The sequence below is a fragment of the Xenopus laevis genome, chromosome 4L (genome assembly GCF_017654675.1).
Source record: "Xenopus laevis strain J_2021 chromosome 4L, Xenopus_laevis_v10.1, whole genome shotgun sequence".
Classification (NCBI taxonomy): domain Eukaryota; kingdom Metazoa; phylum Chordata; class Amphibia; order Anura; family Pipidae; genus Xenopus; species Xenopus laevis.
This window is the reverse complement of record NC_054377.1, coordinates 39,174,851-39,190,938: the sequence shown is the minus strand read 5'-3', so window position 1 is coordinate 39,190,938 and position 16,088 is coordinate 39,174,851. Positions and strand designations below refer to the sequence as shown.

The following is a 16,088-nucleotide window of genomic DNA, read 5'->3' as shown; positions in this document are numbered from 1 at the left end:
TTAAGCAACATTGATAAAACATGCAAAGATGTTAAAAATATTTTATTGGTAAGGTCTTTTCATAAATATGGAATTTCATATTGCACCAACCCAAAGATGTTAGCAGGAAAATGGCACACCAATCGAAACGCTAAGAATACTGATGAAAAAGTAACAAATGGAATATATTGTTAAACAGCTGTTGCAGCAAAGCATTATAGCAACAATCCCTCTTTGCTTTAAAGGAGAGCTAAAGCTTAACTACAGAAGTAGGCTAGAAATATTGCACATTATGTTGTGAGCTTCTATACCAGCCCAAGGCAACCACAACCCTTTAGCAGAGAAGGTCTGCACCTCCAAAGATGCCCCAGTAACTCCCCATCTTCCTTTTTGCTGCACATGCTCTGTGCCGATGTCACTTACAGAGCGTAGGGACCAGTTCACAATATACAGTACATATAGAATATAAATGTCACAAAATAAGGCTGATTAGTAATTAATATAGATAATTACCACATGTCAGCACAGAAACCAGTGCAACTAGCATAAATTTAATTATCAGCCCTGTAGCATCATCTTATAATACAGGCCATGCTCATTGTCTGTGGATAATTTGAAATTACCCCTAAATTTAGCTTCTTAACAGCTGCTCAGAGCCCATTTAGCTTGCAAGTGTTACAGACACTCCAAGATGGTGACCCCATGTGATAAGTTTGATGTTCTGGATCATTGCTGCTATTGAGAAGCTAAAACGTTAGGCTGGTGCAATAAGTTTAGTATATAAAATATTTTATATTTTTGGCAATATTCAATAATAGGGTTTAGTTCTCCTTCAAAGATTCTTTTCCAATAAAATAAGCATTCTGTTGCACAGGAACAAGACATTAGGATCCTTATTTGCAGACTTACAAGCCTCACAATTTCAGGGTTTCTTAACCTTATTTTAGAGGAACGTGTACAGCCATTACTATGACAGGAAGCCCAATTTCTTTTACAACCATCTGGATACTTTGACTGAGCCTTTCCAAAAAGTCTTTCCTATGCCCCCCATGATGGTGGCCCTAACTATAGTGGATGGTTTTGTAAAATCCAACAACTAAACATTCCAAGAGATTGTGTGTTTTGGAAGAACAATTGTGCAAATCAAATAACATTAACAGCAATTGATGTTGGGAGTTGTGGTTCTTAGGTAAGTTCAAAATCCCTTAGAATTTTGTTTATTATACACATTTATACCCCACCACATATTTATCAAATGTAAGTAATGGAGGGCACACAGAAAAAAAATCCACCAACTGCCTGGGTGCTAAGTGGTAGTTTAGCAAGCACATCCACAACAATGCACTCACAGGACTTGCTTAAATGAAAAAATCCTTTTTATTGTGCAAAATCACATTTTTTCATACAGGTCTGAATATGTAACCCATACGTTGCTTTTGCACAATAAATAGGATTTTTTAATTTTGGTTTGTATGTATGATTACACCAGGCAGGACTTGAGATAGGGGAGTGTGTGTATATGTGTGTGTATGTGTATGTGTATGTGTGTATGTGTATGTGTATGTGTGTGTATGTGTATGTGTATGTGTATGTGTATGTGTATGTGTATGTGTATGTGTATGTGTGTGTGTGTCTGTGTGTGTGTGTCTGTGTGTGTGTGTCTGTGTGTGTGTGTCTGTGTATGTGTGTCTGTGTGTGTGTGTCTGTGTGTGTGTGTCTGTGTGTGTGTGTGTGTGTGTGTGTCTGTGTGTGTGTGTCTGTGTGTGTGTGTCTGTGTGTGTGTGTCTGTGTGTGTCTGTATATATAGCTTGGTGCACTCATACATACAAACCAAAATTAATAAATCCTATTTATAATATATATATATATATATATATATATATATATATATATATATATATATATATATATATATATATATATATATATATATATATATATATATATACACATACATACACACACACACAATATAATATATAACACAACAGTCTCATGATCTGTGCTTTTTCTCTACACTCTCAAGGTAAGATAAAAATCTCCTCAGGTTTGTTTTCACATTATCCAAAACGCATAGCTGGTCCATGTTGTATTTATCCCTTCCATCCTTTCGTATCTGTGATAGAATAATTAAAAAATGAAAAATCATTCTTAAGGGTTATGATAGGCAAGCTGTACATAGTGTATGCCAGAAATCTTTTGAAATAAAAACTGCAACTGCACTGCAACATGATGGTAGTATGTGAAATGATGTTATGTGCATATGTTCACAACACAGCACAAATTACACACAGTATAAAATAAACGAACCAACTTCCGACAAAATGGAAAATTAAAGGCTTGCATACCTTTGTCTTAAAAACTGGCTGGATTTTCCGGAGTTCCTGGAGTAAACTTATTTCCATTGCAGCCTTTTCAGATTCGTCACCATCTGCAAATACATCAAAAAGTGCATCCATTGCACCCCCAGACACCACTAGAGAGGCATCATTAGCAGCAATTGCAAGAAGGAAGGATCCAATTGCCTAACAAAAAAATAGTTATGTTCTTTTATAAAGTATGCCTACACGTTTTGCATAATTTTAACTTAAAGGGGAAGTAAAGTCTAAAATAGAATAAGGCTAGAAATGTTGTATTTTGTATACTAAACATAAACTTACTCCACCACAAACCTAATCAAACAAAAGATTTATGCATTCAAAGTTGGCCACAGGGGGTCATCATCTTGTAACTTTTTTAAACATCTTTGCAAGACCAAGACTGTGCACATGCTCAGTAAGAAAAAAATGGGGGCAGGGGACAGACAAATGCCCTATTTGAAGGCTGTCAAGTCAAGAGAAAGACTCTAAATCTCTCCAAACGGATGAAAACATCTGATACACCAGCAGATCATCTATGTGTCTGATAAGACAACCCACAGCTAGCTTTCAAGCACAACAAGGAGTTTAATAATCCAAATGATGTACCAAAAGTGTATATCTGGCATAAACTAGTTTATTTGCTGGCTCAAGCAAAGATCAAGTTGACCAGGATATGAATAGGAGTTGTATAAACTGTTGACTTTAAAAACATGTTATATCAATTTAAGAGTAAAATAGGTTAATTCATTGAGGCACAGTTTGCCAGTCGAACAGGCTGTTCTGGTTAAAGGAACAGTAACATGAAAAAATTGTGTTTTAAAGTAATAAAAATATAATGCAGTGTTGCCCTACACTGGTTTAACCTCTGTGTTTGCTTCAGAAAAACTAATATTATTTATATAAATAAGCTGATGTGTAGCAATGGGGGCAGCCATTCAAAGGAGAAAAGGCTCAGGTTACAGAGCAGATCTGTAGAACATAATGGTGTTATCGGTTATCCACTATTTAACCTATGCCATGTAGCCTTTTCACAATTTCTGCCATTGCTGCCCAGCAGCTTGTTTATATGAACTATAGTAGTGTTTCTGAAAAGACCAGTTTTTCCAGTGCAGGGCAACAGTACACAATATTTTAATTATATTGAAACACAAATTTTTTGGTGTTACTGTTCCTTTAATGAACAAACTCTACCTGGATGTTGCTGCCTTTCTACTTTGACAGGTTATTGCTAAGGCTAACATTTGAGTGAATTCCCACAAGATATGTGAACAATTTTAACCATTTAAAAAATATAAATATTTTTCATAACCAAATCTATTCTATTATTTCCCAAAAAGTTACCTTTAATGTATCCGATGTATTATTAGTCTTTGCCAAGACACTACCCGTGATACCGAGAATACTGACTGCATTCACTCTTGCACTAGTGTTTTTACTCTGAACACAAGCTTCGCAGAGATTCATGATCTGTTCTGGCATCATACACTGCAATAAAGCAATAACATTACTTACATAATGAAGAATTTAGGAAACTGTAAGGCTAATGTCAGATGCAGCCATTTCATTGCTTTAAGGAAGAGTTGATCCGTTCTCATACGCGCCTTGACGTTTCTGAACTGACAGGCATGACATCAGTGTGTGAAAATGCTCCTGCATTTGTCGGTACAAAGCCGATGATATGCATGTCAGTGCAGGAACAGATGAGAGTGGATTGCCCATTTCTCTGCCAGTGTTTAAAGGAGACATATGTAAAAAAAATTAATCAAAACAGATAGAATTGTGGGTGCATTATGCAAATTGGTTCAAGGTGCAATTAGCATGTTCAGAGTTGTGCACTGTCTCACTTCTGGAGTATGTGTTGAAAAAGGTGTTTGCATCTTATTCACTGGGAAACCTAGTGTCAATAGGCAAAGTTGCACACTATTCAATAGTAGATGCAGAATGGAAGCATTGACAACCATGTGGACCTGCAGGAGCAATGCTCTTGTTTTGGTAAATGACCTCATAAGAGTATGATTCCTGCAGAATATGTGGTTTCAATAAAGACGAACATGCTTAACTACACCATGTGATGCACCCTTCCTGTTTGCTTTATGCATTTTAGAATCAGTGTGTGCATGCATACCTGAGGTATTCCTTTGGAAGCCATTATCTGCAATACAGCCCGAACAGCGCTGCTTGCTGCTTCTAAAAATTCATCCTGATTTAGCACATCTAAATAATAAAACAAATCAGACGGAATATTGTCATGTTTATGCCAGAAAACATTTAATGTTTAGTAAAGTATTTTTAATAAAAAAAGATTTATATTCGATCTCTCAGCTTTCTTTATTGCCAATGTACCCAACCTGTCGACACCTTGAAATTTATAAAGAAATGAAATACAGAAAGGTCCTTATTTTAGATGATCAAGACTGGCAAATCTTTTCAAACACCATGCACAATTCTATTATGTGCTAGCTCAGGAAACATCATACAAGGTCTTGAGTAGATGGTATTTGGCTCCAAGTCGTAAAGCCAAATGGTTTCCTGGGAGTAATCCCAATTGTTTCAGGGCCTGTACCACCCCAGGTACAATGACACATGTTTTGTCATTGTGACAAAGCACCGGTCAGGGTCTATCAATAAATTTATACTGTTTTACAGGTTAATATACCCAAATGTCCAGAGGAGGCCCTCATATATAAAACTACTAATCAAATCAGTCTGGTGACTGTTACCTGTGACCCTACTGCATACAATTCGTCGGCTTCAATCCTTGTTAAGTACCTCCACCTGGGTACACTTCAAACTGGAACAATAAGATTTAGGCAAGGAAGAGCCTGAGAGGCAGAACAACTGCTCAAGTGAATTTATTTATGTTTCACACTACATGTTTCGAGCCTCCTGGCTCTTTGTCAAGTGTAATACACAGAATGCTCAATGAAACTTTTAAAGCATACAAACAGGAAATGACCTCAATGTGATCTTCATTACCAATTATCACCCTCCCCCTAAAGGTGAGCATTAAATCGAATAACAATGTCCATAAAGTCCATGTAAATAGTCCATTGTGCAAAAGGGTGTAGTCCAATTAAGAACCCTGTGAAAAGTGCTGGAAGTAAAAATTATTAAAACCAGTTAAAAGCATTATATAAGTAAGATTTACATGGTACTGTTACCAAACTATTAACCTACCACTTACTCATAATCAGTTTTCCTTGCACAAATAGCTATCTAAAATCTTCAATAAATATTTCAAATTTTTCAAATTTTAGCGGAAAAATAACCCATACTTTACCATTAGAAGTACTCAAATATTTCTGAATGGGCAAAGTCTGTATACATCCATTCCACAGGAAGAAGGTATTAGTATAGTGGAAGAAGTGCTCCTGGATACTAATCTCTCACATCACTTAATTTACTTTATTGTAGATTGTTTGGCTATGGTCCTACATAAAAACTATTTCAGGTTTGGGAATGACCATTATTGGCAACGCCAGGGGACCTCGATGGGTGCTGCGGTCGCACCGTCCCTCGCCAACTTGTTTGTTTACAACCTGGAGAAAAAATTGTTCCTAGAAAGTAAATTTAAGTCATACATACAGGGATATTTCCGCTATGTAGATGATATCCTGGTGTTATGGAAAGGCCCATTACAAATGTTTGAAGAAATGATATCAAATGCAAATGAGGCCCATAAGACCATTAAATTCACAACAGAAGTTGGACTAGACACACTTAACTTTTTAGATGTCCAACTTAAAATCATAGGAGGGCAAATCCATACCAGTTTATACCGTAAACAAACTGATAGGAATAATATCCTTCATGCTACTAGCTATCATGCCCCAAATGTCATCAAAGCTATACCTAAAGGGCAGTTTCTGAGAGCTCGGAGGATCTCATCAGACAGCAGCCAGTATATAGAAGCAGCTGATAACTTAAAAAACAGATTTGCCAATAGAGGTTATAGTCAAAAATCCATCAAAAAACATGCTCAAGAAGTGTTACAAATAGACAGGGAGAGTTTGCTCACCTATAAAAAGAAAGGAAAAACAACATTAACCCCGTTGGTCTCGACATACGGTGCACAAAGTAGAGGCATAGAACAAATCATCCGTAGATACTGGCCAATAGTCTTACAAGACAAAATCTATAGTAAAATACTCCCAGAGTCAGTAACATTCAGCTATAAGAAAGGGAAAAGCATTAGAGACACTTTATGTCCAGCTGAAATTGAACCCATCAAAAAGGATACACAGAGATTCCTTGGTAAACCAAAAAAAGGCACATTCCCGTGCCTAAATTGCATTTGTTGTCCATCAATTATAAAAGGGGATAAAATTAATCATCCTACCAGAGGTACCCCACTACAAATCAATAACTATGCTACTTGTGAGTCACGCAATGTAATATATCTTTTGAAATGTCCATGTGGCATGGTCTATGTTGGACAAACCACAAGGGCTGTAAAAGCTAGAATAAAGGAGCATCGGGGCAACATTCGTAATTATAAGAAAGATACTTATACTGATACTTCGGTGTCTAGACACTTCACTGAAAAGAAACACAATGTATCACAATTAAAATGGCTGGTACTGGAAGTGATTAGAGCGCCATCTAGGGGTGGAAACTTACTCCAAAGAATCCAACAAAGAGAAATGTATTGGATTAAGAAACTAGATACGGTTACACCTAAGGGTCTAAATGAAAATTGGAGTGTTAAATGCTTTCTATAATATTAATTGCTGTTTATCCCCTTTCGCAGGCCTTGAAATTTTGCCCATTCAGAAATATTTGAGTACTTCTAATGGTAAAGTATGGGTTATTTTTCCGCTAAAATTTGAAAAATTTGAAATATTTATTGAAGATTTTAGATAGCTATTTGTGCAAGGAAAACTGATTATGAGTAAGTGGTAGGTTAATAGTTTGGTAACAGTACCATGTAAATCTTACTTATATAATGCTTTTAACTGGTTTTAATAATTTTTACTTCCAGCACTTTTCACAGGGTTCTTAATTGGACTACACCCTTTTGCACAATGGACTATTTACATGGACTTTATGGACATTGTTATTCGATTTAATGCTCACCTTTAGGGGGAGGGTGATAATTGGTAATGAAGATCACATTGAGGTCATTTCCTGTTTGTATGCTTTAAAAGTTTCATTGAGCATTCTGTGTATTACACTTGACAAAGAGCCAGGAGGCTCGAAACATGTAGTGTGAAACATAAATAAATTCACTTGAGCAGTTGTTCTGCCTCTCAGGCTCTTCCTTGCCTAAATCTTATTGTTCCATATAAAACTACTAATGTAATCTCCAAAGTACAAAGTGCTTTAATTACACACTTTTTTACTTCTACTAAGGAAGTCATCGCAAATGCCTGACTTACTCCTAATTTGTCTTTTCCAGAGGTTAAGTCAAGAATAGAATATACAGTAAATTATGGAAAAACTATGCACATTTGTAATACTTGATGTTTAAAAATGTAATATGCTGATATGTGATTTTTTGTGATTTTTATCACGGTGGATGTATGAGAATCAGGGACCAGAAGTGACCAGTCATGGCAGCAGACAGCTCTACTGTTTAGCTCTGCCTTGGGGTCTGGTACAGAGAAGCAGGGCAGAAGTCTTGTGGTTTCGGAGTGGAGCAAACAGTCCTATGTTTATAAAACTTCTTTATTATTTCATGACATGACAATTTTGTTATAAAAAGAAACATTTACCTATGCAAGTATCAAAATATCATCAAAAAGGTCTTCCCTGTGGTCATAAAAAAAATTCTTAAACTTGCTCTTTCCAGTTAGTCTGACGTCAGTGGAAGGAAAGCTTATTCCAGGGGTTTAAGGGATAAAAGAGTTGATTTCATTGCAAATCATAATACTATGAGTTTGTGCCAGCATGGTTTTATGCATGACCAATCTTGTCAAACAAATTTAATTGCCTTTTAGGTGAGCAGGAACCTCAATTCCATAATGGCAGTGGATGTAATCCACTTAAACTTTGCTAAAGTATTTGATACAGTAGCACACAGAAGGTTAATGGTTAAATTAAGGAATATTGGCCTGGAACATAGTACAGGTATGGGAACGATGGTCTTCCACAGACTTCATTATAGTCAAACAATCCAGATTTTTAAAATTGATTCTCTTTTTCTCTGTAATAATAAACTGGTAACTTGTACTTGATCCAAACAGATATAATTAATCCTTACTAGAAGCAAAACCAGCCTGTTGGGCTTATTTAATGTTTACATGATTTGCTAATAAACTTAAGTTATGAAGATCAAAATGAAAGTAAGATCCTCTATCCGGAAAACCCCAGGCCCCGAGCATTCTGGATAACCTGTATTTGTAATTGGATAGAGAACTGGCTGAAGTATAGCTTACTAAGAGTGGTGGTAAATGGAACATTTTCTGATTGGACCAATGTTGTTAGTGGAGTACCGCTAAGCTCTGTACTTGGTCCTTTGCTTTTCAACTTGTTTATTAATTTATTTATTTTTGCTGCTGATACTAAATTGTGCAGAACTATAAGTTCCATGCAGGATGTTGCCATTTTGGAGAATGATTTGGCTAGATTCCAAAACTGGACAGCAAACTGGAAAATTATGTTCAGTGTTGATAAATGCAAGGTTATATGCACTTTTGCAGAAATAATATAAATGAAAATTATACGCTAAATGGCAGTGTGTTGGAGTTTCCTTAATTGAGAAGGCCCTGTGGATTTTTGTAGACAAGTAGTTGTCTAACTACAGGCAGTGTCAATCTGTGGCCACTAAAGCTCTTGCATAAAAAAAGGACAATAACTCAAGGAATAAAAACATAATTTTGCCTATTCATAGGTCCCTGGTAAGGACTGCACAGTGCAGTTTTGGGCTCCTGTCCTTAAAAAGGATATAAATAAGCTGGAGAGAGTGTGGAGACGAGCAGCTAAACTTGGGTTAGGGGATGGAAGATTTATATTAATGAAGTAGATTGTCAAGGTTGGGGTTGTTTTCTCTGGATAAAAGATGCGCGCGAGAAGACATGATTACTCTTTATACAGTAAGTGCATTAGACAGCTAGCGGGAGATCTGTTTTTCCATAAAATGGATCATCGGACCAGAGGCTATCCCTTTAGACTAGAGAAAAATTACTTTCATTTGAAACACTGTGAGGACAGTGAAGTAGTGGAATGCACTGCCGGACAATTTTGTGGTGGCTGATTCTGTTAATGCCTATAAGAGGGGCTGCAATTATTTATTGGATGAGCATATCCAAGGTTATACTGATACTAAAATCTACAATGAATATAGATATTGGTATACAGTATATAATTTCAGAGGGTGTGTGTAGGTATGTTCGCTGGGATTCATTTGGAGCAGTTGAACTTGATGGACTTTGGTCCGTTTTCAATAGGGATACACTGAATCCAGGATTCGGTGAATCTGAAATCGAATTTGCATATGCAAATTATGGGGGTAATTGCGTGACTTTTTGCCACAAAACAAGGAAGTAAAAATGTTTGCACATGCAAATTAGGATTCGGTTCAGTATTCGGCCGAATCTTTCATCAAGGATTCAGGGGTTCAGCCGAATACAAAATAGTGGATTCGGTGCATTCCTAGTTTTCAACCCAACTTAACTATACTATACAGCTAAAACAGTGGTTCTGTTAGTTTGCCTATGTGTTGAACTATAAAAAGGACCTCACTCCCATTCTGTGCTGCCTATGTTCTTATGGATTATAATAGAGTTTACACAAAGGGTTGGTGGATGGGAGAGAGAAGAGATATATAGTGTAAAATATTATTTTATGTTTAGGGATTTCTATTTCATGTAAAAAAAATACATTTAAATAATTTATTTAAAAAAAAACAAACTACAACAAATTCAAATATTGTTAACTTTGTATATCTGAATGCAACTTGGAAAATGCCTAGATGTCAAGAACACCATTTTATGATTGGACATCTCTTACATTGCTTTTAATTTAAAATTTTACATGTATTCAAAAGGGGACCTATTGGATTTTTAAACATTTCGGCAGTATACCATTTTTATTTATTCCATTAATAAATAAATATTGAGAAAACCAACCCCATTACACTAGGTATCTTATATCCTCTAAATTAAAACTCATATAATGTAAACTATACAGTATGTATTTACTGAGCGATTTGGCTTCTTTCAAAATGTGTGCTGCTATGACAGCTATCACTTACCTGACTGAGTAAAAACAATCTCCGAGAGATGCTGAGCCAGCTCCTGTAGGGCCGAGGCTCCCCCAAGACTCTCCATATCAAACACAGACAGGATGTTATTCAGACAGGTCAAAGCTCTGTACTGAACTGTGTACAATCTGCAATAAAATACAAAATGTCTATACTAGGAGACTCTAAGTGGCATTCATCATCATCATCATCATTTATTTATATAGCGCTGTCAAGATATGCAGTGCTTTACTGCAGTTATAGCAAACAGTGAATAAATGGTGGATAACAAACAAGGATTACAGAGTACAATGGGGTTAGAAGGACCTAGAGATTAGAGTTTACAAACTAAAAGGTTAGGGTACATTTGAGATATTAGGATTATATAAACACTTTGTCATTTTTGATACAGTAATGATTAATTAAGGTACATCGAATAAGCCTCTTTAAACAGATGGGTCTTTAAGGAGCGCTTGAAAGTTTGGAAAGAAGGAGAAAGTCTGACAGCTTGTGGCAGAGAGTTCCAGAGAAAAGCAGAAGCCCGAGAGAAGTCTTGTAGACGAGAATGGGCAGAAGTGATCAGAGGAGAAGTGAGGCGAAGATCAGAAGCAGAGCGTAGGTTTCGTGAAGGAGTGTATTTGGAGATTAGAGATGAAATATCATACAACAGTTTAATTTTCTTTTTATGTAAAGTTCAGCAGTATCACTGGTAGTCTGGTAAAAATGCAGATCAAGTCAAGTATGTTACAGAGTGGCCAATTCTAAACAACTTTTCAGTTGGTCTGCATTATTAATGTTTTATAGTTTCATTATTTGATTTTTTTCTTCTAACTCTTTCCAGTTTCCAAATGGGGGTCACTGACCCCATTTAAAAAACAAATGCTCTGCAACTCTACAAATGTACGGTTGTTGCTACTTTTAAATACTCTGCTATTCATATTCCAGTCTCTTATTCAAATCAATGAATGGTTGCTAGGGTAATTTGGACCCTAGCAACCAGATTACAGAAACTGCAAACTGGAGAGCTTCTGAATAAAAAGCTAAATAACTCAAAAATAATAAAAAAATTAAAACTAACTGCAAATTGTCTTAGAATATAACTCTCTATATCATACCAAAAAGTAAACCACAAAAGTGAACAACCACTTGAAAATAGCACCTTTCAGCATTGGTAAAAGGCTCAACCATCATGGACAGCTTCCCTGAATTCTGCCATGGCTGTAGACAAGTACGCACACTGTTTCAGAACACTCCGTTTCCCCCCCGAAATATTGTTTTATCCAATTTTAAAGATAAAATAGTTGAGTACTGCAAACAATGAGGACCCGTCATCTAGACATAAAAAGCTGTATAATATAACCCCACATTTTTCTTTTATTAAAACATACATACTTGTAATAGGGGTATTTCAAAATCTCAGCTGTCAATCATATATTGCCTTCAGCACTTCTATGCCTCAAGCATAGAGGTGGGACAGGCACTTAGTCTCACTTTCTGCACTTCCTAAATGTCACCGCACTCCTCTCATTCCCCCTCCATCCTCACCATCTATTGTGTAGCCAATGCATTGGCATGTGCATCAGAGCCCCTATTCTGGCAGATAAACAAGATTTTAGTATAATGCAAAGATTGCTTTAACAGTTTTCATAATGGCCTGCTTTCTAAAACTGTGAATTCTATGTCAGAAGGAAAGAAAATGTAAATAATTTATACAGTATAAATAAAGTTTGTGTTTGGTTAAACCCAATAGAAAAGAATTTGGAATAATTTCTTAGGGTGACAGGTCTCTTTTAAAAAGAGGAAGGCTAAAATTAAGTGAGCTTTATCAGAAAGGTCTCTATAAATACACCAGTAAACCCTTAGAGTAATGCTGCTCGGAGTCTTCTGTCAAAAGAAACGCAGCATTTCTTTCCTTCTATTGTGTATACATGGGCTTCTGTATCAGACTTCCTGTTTTCAGCATAAACCTCCAGGGCTAGGGCTTAAGCATGCTCAGTTTACTCCTCTATCCCTATCCCCCTCCCTTCCCCTCCTACTGTAATCTGAGCCCAGAGCTATGAGTCAGCAGTGAGAGACCCTGGCAGGAAGTAAAGTCACACCAAGCTAATATGGCAGCTGCTATCCCAAACAAACAGAGAGCTTCTAAAGCAGTTTACTCAGGTATTGGCTAAGCATTCTGCAGAATAAATATAGTGTTATAGCTTGCAGTATTGTGGCTAATCTATAGATGACCACTTACAATTTTCAATTTAATTTAAAGATGTAAACAATACATAAATTAGGTAGGGTGCAAAGATAATGAAAAAAAATATTACTTTGGAATCAGTGGTTTCCATGCAGGATCCTCTTGACAGACCTTTACAGCACAACTGTTTGGAAACCTAGTCTTTTCAAATACCTGGAGAGATAAAATCACTGCATTTAGTAATGCAAGTATGTATTGGGGTAGGGGCAGGGGGTTTGTGTGTGTGTGTGTGTGTCTCTCCTTCCCTCCATATCTCTCTCGATATACATGGGGATGGAAGCACTGGAAAATATATATATCTATATATATCTATCTATCTATCTATATCTATATATCTATATATCTATATATATATATACACACATATACACATACACACACAGTCCAACAATTACTGTGAAGACAGCCCGAGTTGGTGTGCCGAAATAAAAATCTTCCACTTTTTTCACTGTTTCCAGACCTTGGAGTGCGGTTTTATTTTTTGATTAGATATCTATCTATCTATCTATAGATCTATCGATATCTATCTATCTATAGATCTATCGATATCTATCTATCTATAGATCTATCGATATCTATCTATCTATCTATAGATCTATCGATATCTATCTATAGATCTATCGATATCTATCTATCTATCTATCTATAGATCTATCGATATCTATCTATCGATCTATCGATATCTATCTATCGATCTATCGATATCTATCTATCGATCTATCGATATCTATCTATCGATCTATCGATATCTATCTATCGATCTATCGATATCTATCTATCGATCTATCGATATCTATCTATCGATCTATCGATATCTATCTATCTATCGATATCTATCTATCTATCGATATCTATCTATCTATCGATATCTATCTATCTATCGATATCTATCTATCTATCGATATCTATCTATCTATCGATATCTATCTATCGATCTATATCTATCTATCGATCTATATCTATCTATCGATATCTATCTATCGATCTATATCTATCGATCTATATCTATCGATCTATATCTATCTATCGATATCTATCGATATCTATCTATCTAGAGATATAGATATATATAGACATATATATATATAGATAGATAGATAGATAGATAGATAGATATATATATATATAGAGAGAGAAAGAGAGATATAGAAAGAGAGATATAGAGAGAGATATAGAAAGAGAGATATAGAAAGAGAGAGAGAGAGAGATATAGATCGATGTGGATGTTAAAGTGTGTTTTTAAGAAAAGTTCACTAGAAAGATTTTGAAAAAAATTTTTAAGAAAGTTTTTTTTATACGTATTTATAGATTGAATGGCGAGTGTCGATTATCTATATATATATCTATATATCTATAGATATATATATATATATATATATATAGAGAGAGAAAGAGAGAGAGAAAGTGAGAGAGAAAGAGAGAGAGAGAGAGAGAGAGAGAGAGAGAGAGAGAGAGAGAGAGAGAGAGAGAGAGAGAGAGAGAGAGAGCGAGAGCGAAAGAGAGAGCGAAAGAGAGAGCGAAAGAGAGAGCGAAAGAGAGAGCGAAAGAGAGAGCGAAAGAGAGAGACCTGGGTGCTCATGCATAAAAAGTCAACAGGAACCTTTTCCCTTGAACATCGCCCAGCAGGGCATTCCACAACCTCACTGTTCTGTACTTGGTCCTTTGTTTTTCATTGGTCCATTTGCATTTCATTTACCACACTCTTTGTAATCTATCTTTTAGACAGTTCTCTATCCAGGTACAAATACTATGTTCAGGCCAACATTCCTTAATTTGACCAATAACCTTCTATGTGGCACTGTATCAAAAGCTTTAGCAAAGTCTATGCAGATCACATGCACTGCCTTCCCAGAATCGAGGTCCATGCTCAGCTTCTCATAAAAATAAATTAAGTTAGTCTGGCAAGATCTATTGTGCATAAAACTATGCTGGCACAAACTAAAAGCATTCTGATTTGTTTTGAAGTCCAGTATCTTATTCTTTATTAACCCTTCGAAAAGCTTTCCTACTGCTGATGTCAGACTAACTGGCCTATAGAGACTGAGAACGGGATTTTTGAATAGCGGCATCATATTAGCACCATGCCAGACCTCAATAAATTCTCAAAAATTAAGTAAAGAGGTCACTGGCTTTCTGAGTAAATATATTTCTAATGGGGCTACACCAGATGTCAGTAACAACCTAAGTAATCCACACATACAAAGAAATAAAAGATAAATTAGTCCATAAATTGTTATATGTAATGAGGGAATAATTATTGAACACGCTTACTGAAAAGTATTTAATACCAAGGGGCACATTTATTAACTCGAGTGAAGGATTCGATGTAAAAAAAACCCATCGAATAGGCTACTTCGAATCGAACTAAAAATCGTTCGACTATTCGATAGTCGAAGTACTGTCTCTATATAAAAAAAAAAAAAAAAAAAAAACTTTGACTACCTACTTTGGCACTTTAAACCAACCGAGCACCAATGTTAGCCTATGGGGACCTTCCCCATGAGCTTTCTAAGCTTATTCGGTTCAAAGGAACGATCAAACTATTTTTCCTTCGATCGTCCAACCGAAGTATTTGTGGTAAATCCTTCGACTTTGATATTCGAAGGGTTTTACTTCGATGGTTGAATATCGAGCGTTAATTAACCCTCGATATTCGACCCTTAGTAAATGTGCTCCTTAATAGAACAATCTTTGTTAGTAAAGACAGCTTCAAGACGCCTATTGTATGAAGAGACTAGACACGTGCATTGCTCTGGTATGATTTTTGGCCCATTCTTTCACACAAACTGCCTTCAAATCTTAAAGGTTCCAAGGGGCCTCTTCTATGAACTCCGATCTTCAGTTCTTTCCATTTCCAAACTAATTGAGAGTTTCCTTGGTGGGGTGTGCTTAAGATCATTGTCTTGCTGAAATGTCCACCCTCATTTCATCTTCAGCATCCTGGTAGATGGCAGTAGATACTTATCAAGAATGTACCAGTACATTTCTCCATTCATCCTTCCTTCAATTATATGAAGTATGCGGTACCATATGCTAAAAAAACAGTCCAACCTTTCAAGCTTTCACTGTTGGTATGGTGTTTTGGGGTGATGTGCAAACATGGTGTGTGCAGACATCCAAAGAGTTTAATTTTGGTCTCATCTGACCAGACTATTTTCTCCCAGAATTTTTATTGGCTTGTCCAAATTTTCTGCAGCAAACTTTAAACAAGCTTCAACATGCTTTTTCTTCAGCAGTGAAGTCTTGCGCAGTGAGCGTGCATAGCGGCTAGATCAGTTGAGAGCATTCCTTATTGTTTTCTTTGAAAGTCTGTAACTGCTAA

The 16,088-nt window shown here is 36.1% G+C and overlaps 1 protein-coding gene across 2 annotated transcripts in view; it reads right to left on the bottom strand.

Moving 5' to 3' along the window:
* Positions 1–1,907: 1,907 nt before the first annotated feature.
* Positions 1,908–16,088, bottom strand: part of LOC108713990 (HEAT repeat-containing protein 3) — a 61,439-nt gene continuing 47,258 nt past the window's right edge. The window contains exons 10-15 of one of the 2 annotated variants that reach the window (XM_018257778.2): positions 12,837–12,919; positions 10,534–10,670; positions 4,465–4,553; positions 3,681–3,824; positions 2,328–2,504; positions 1,908–2,095 (exon numbers count right to left, since the gene is read on the bottom strand). In XM_018257778.2, coding sequence (XP_018113267.1) covers positions 1,973–2,095; positions 2,328–2,504; positions 3,681–3,824; positions 4,465–4,553; positions 10,534–10,670; positions 12,837–12,919 — 753 coding nt within the window. In that variant the 3' untranslated portion in view covers positions 1,908–1,972. Of the gene's footprint in view, positions 2,096–2,327; positions 2,505–3,680; positions 4,063–4,464; positions 4,554–10,533; positions 10,671–12,836; positions 12,920–16,088 lie in introns of those variants that run through there. The other variant, XM_018257779.2, reaches the window with a different exon arrangement.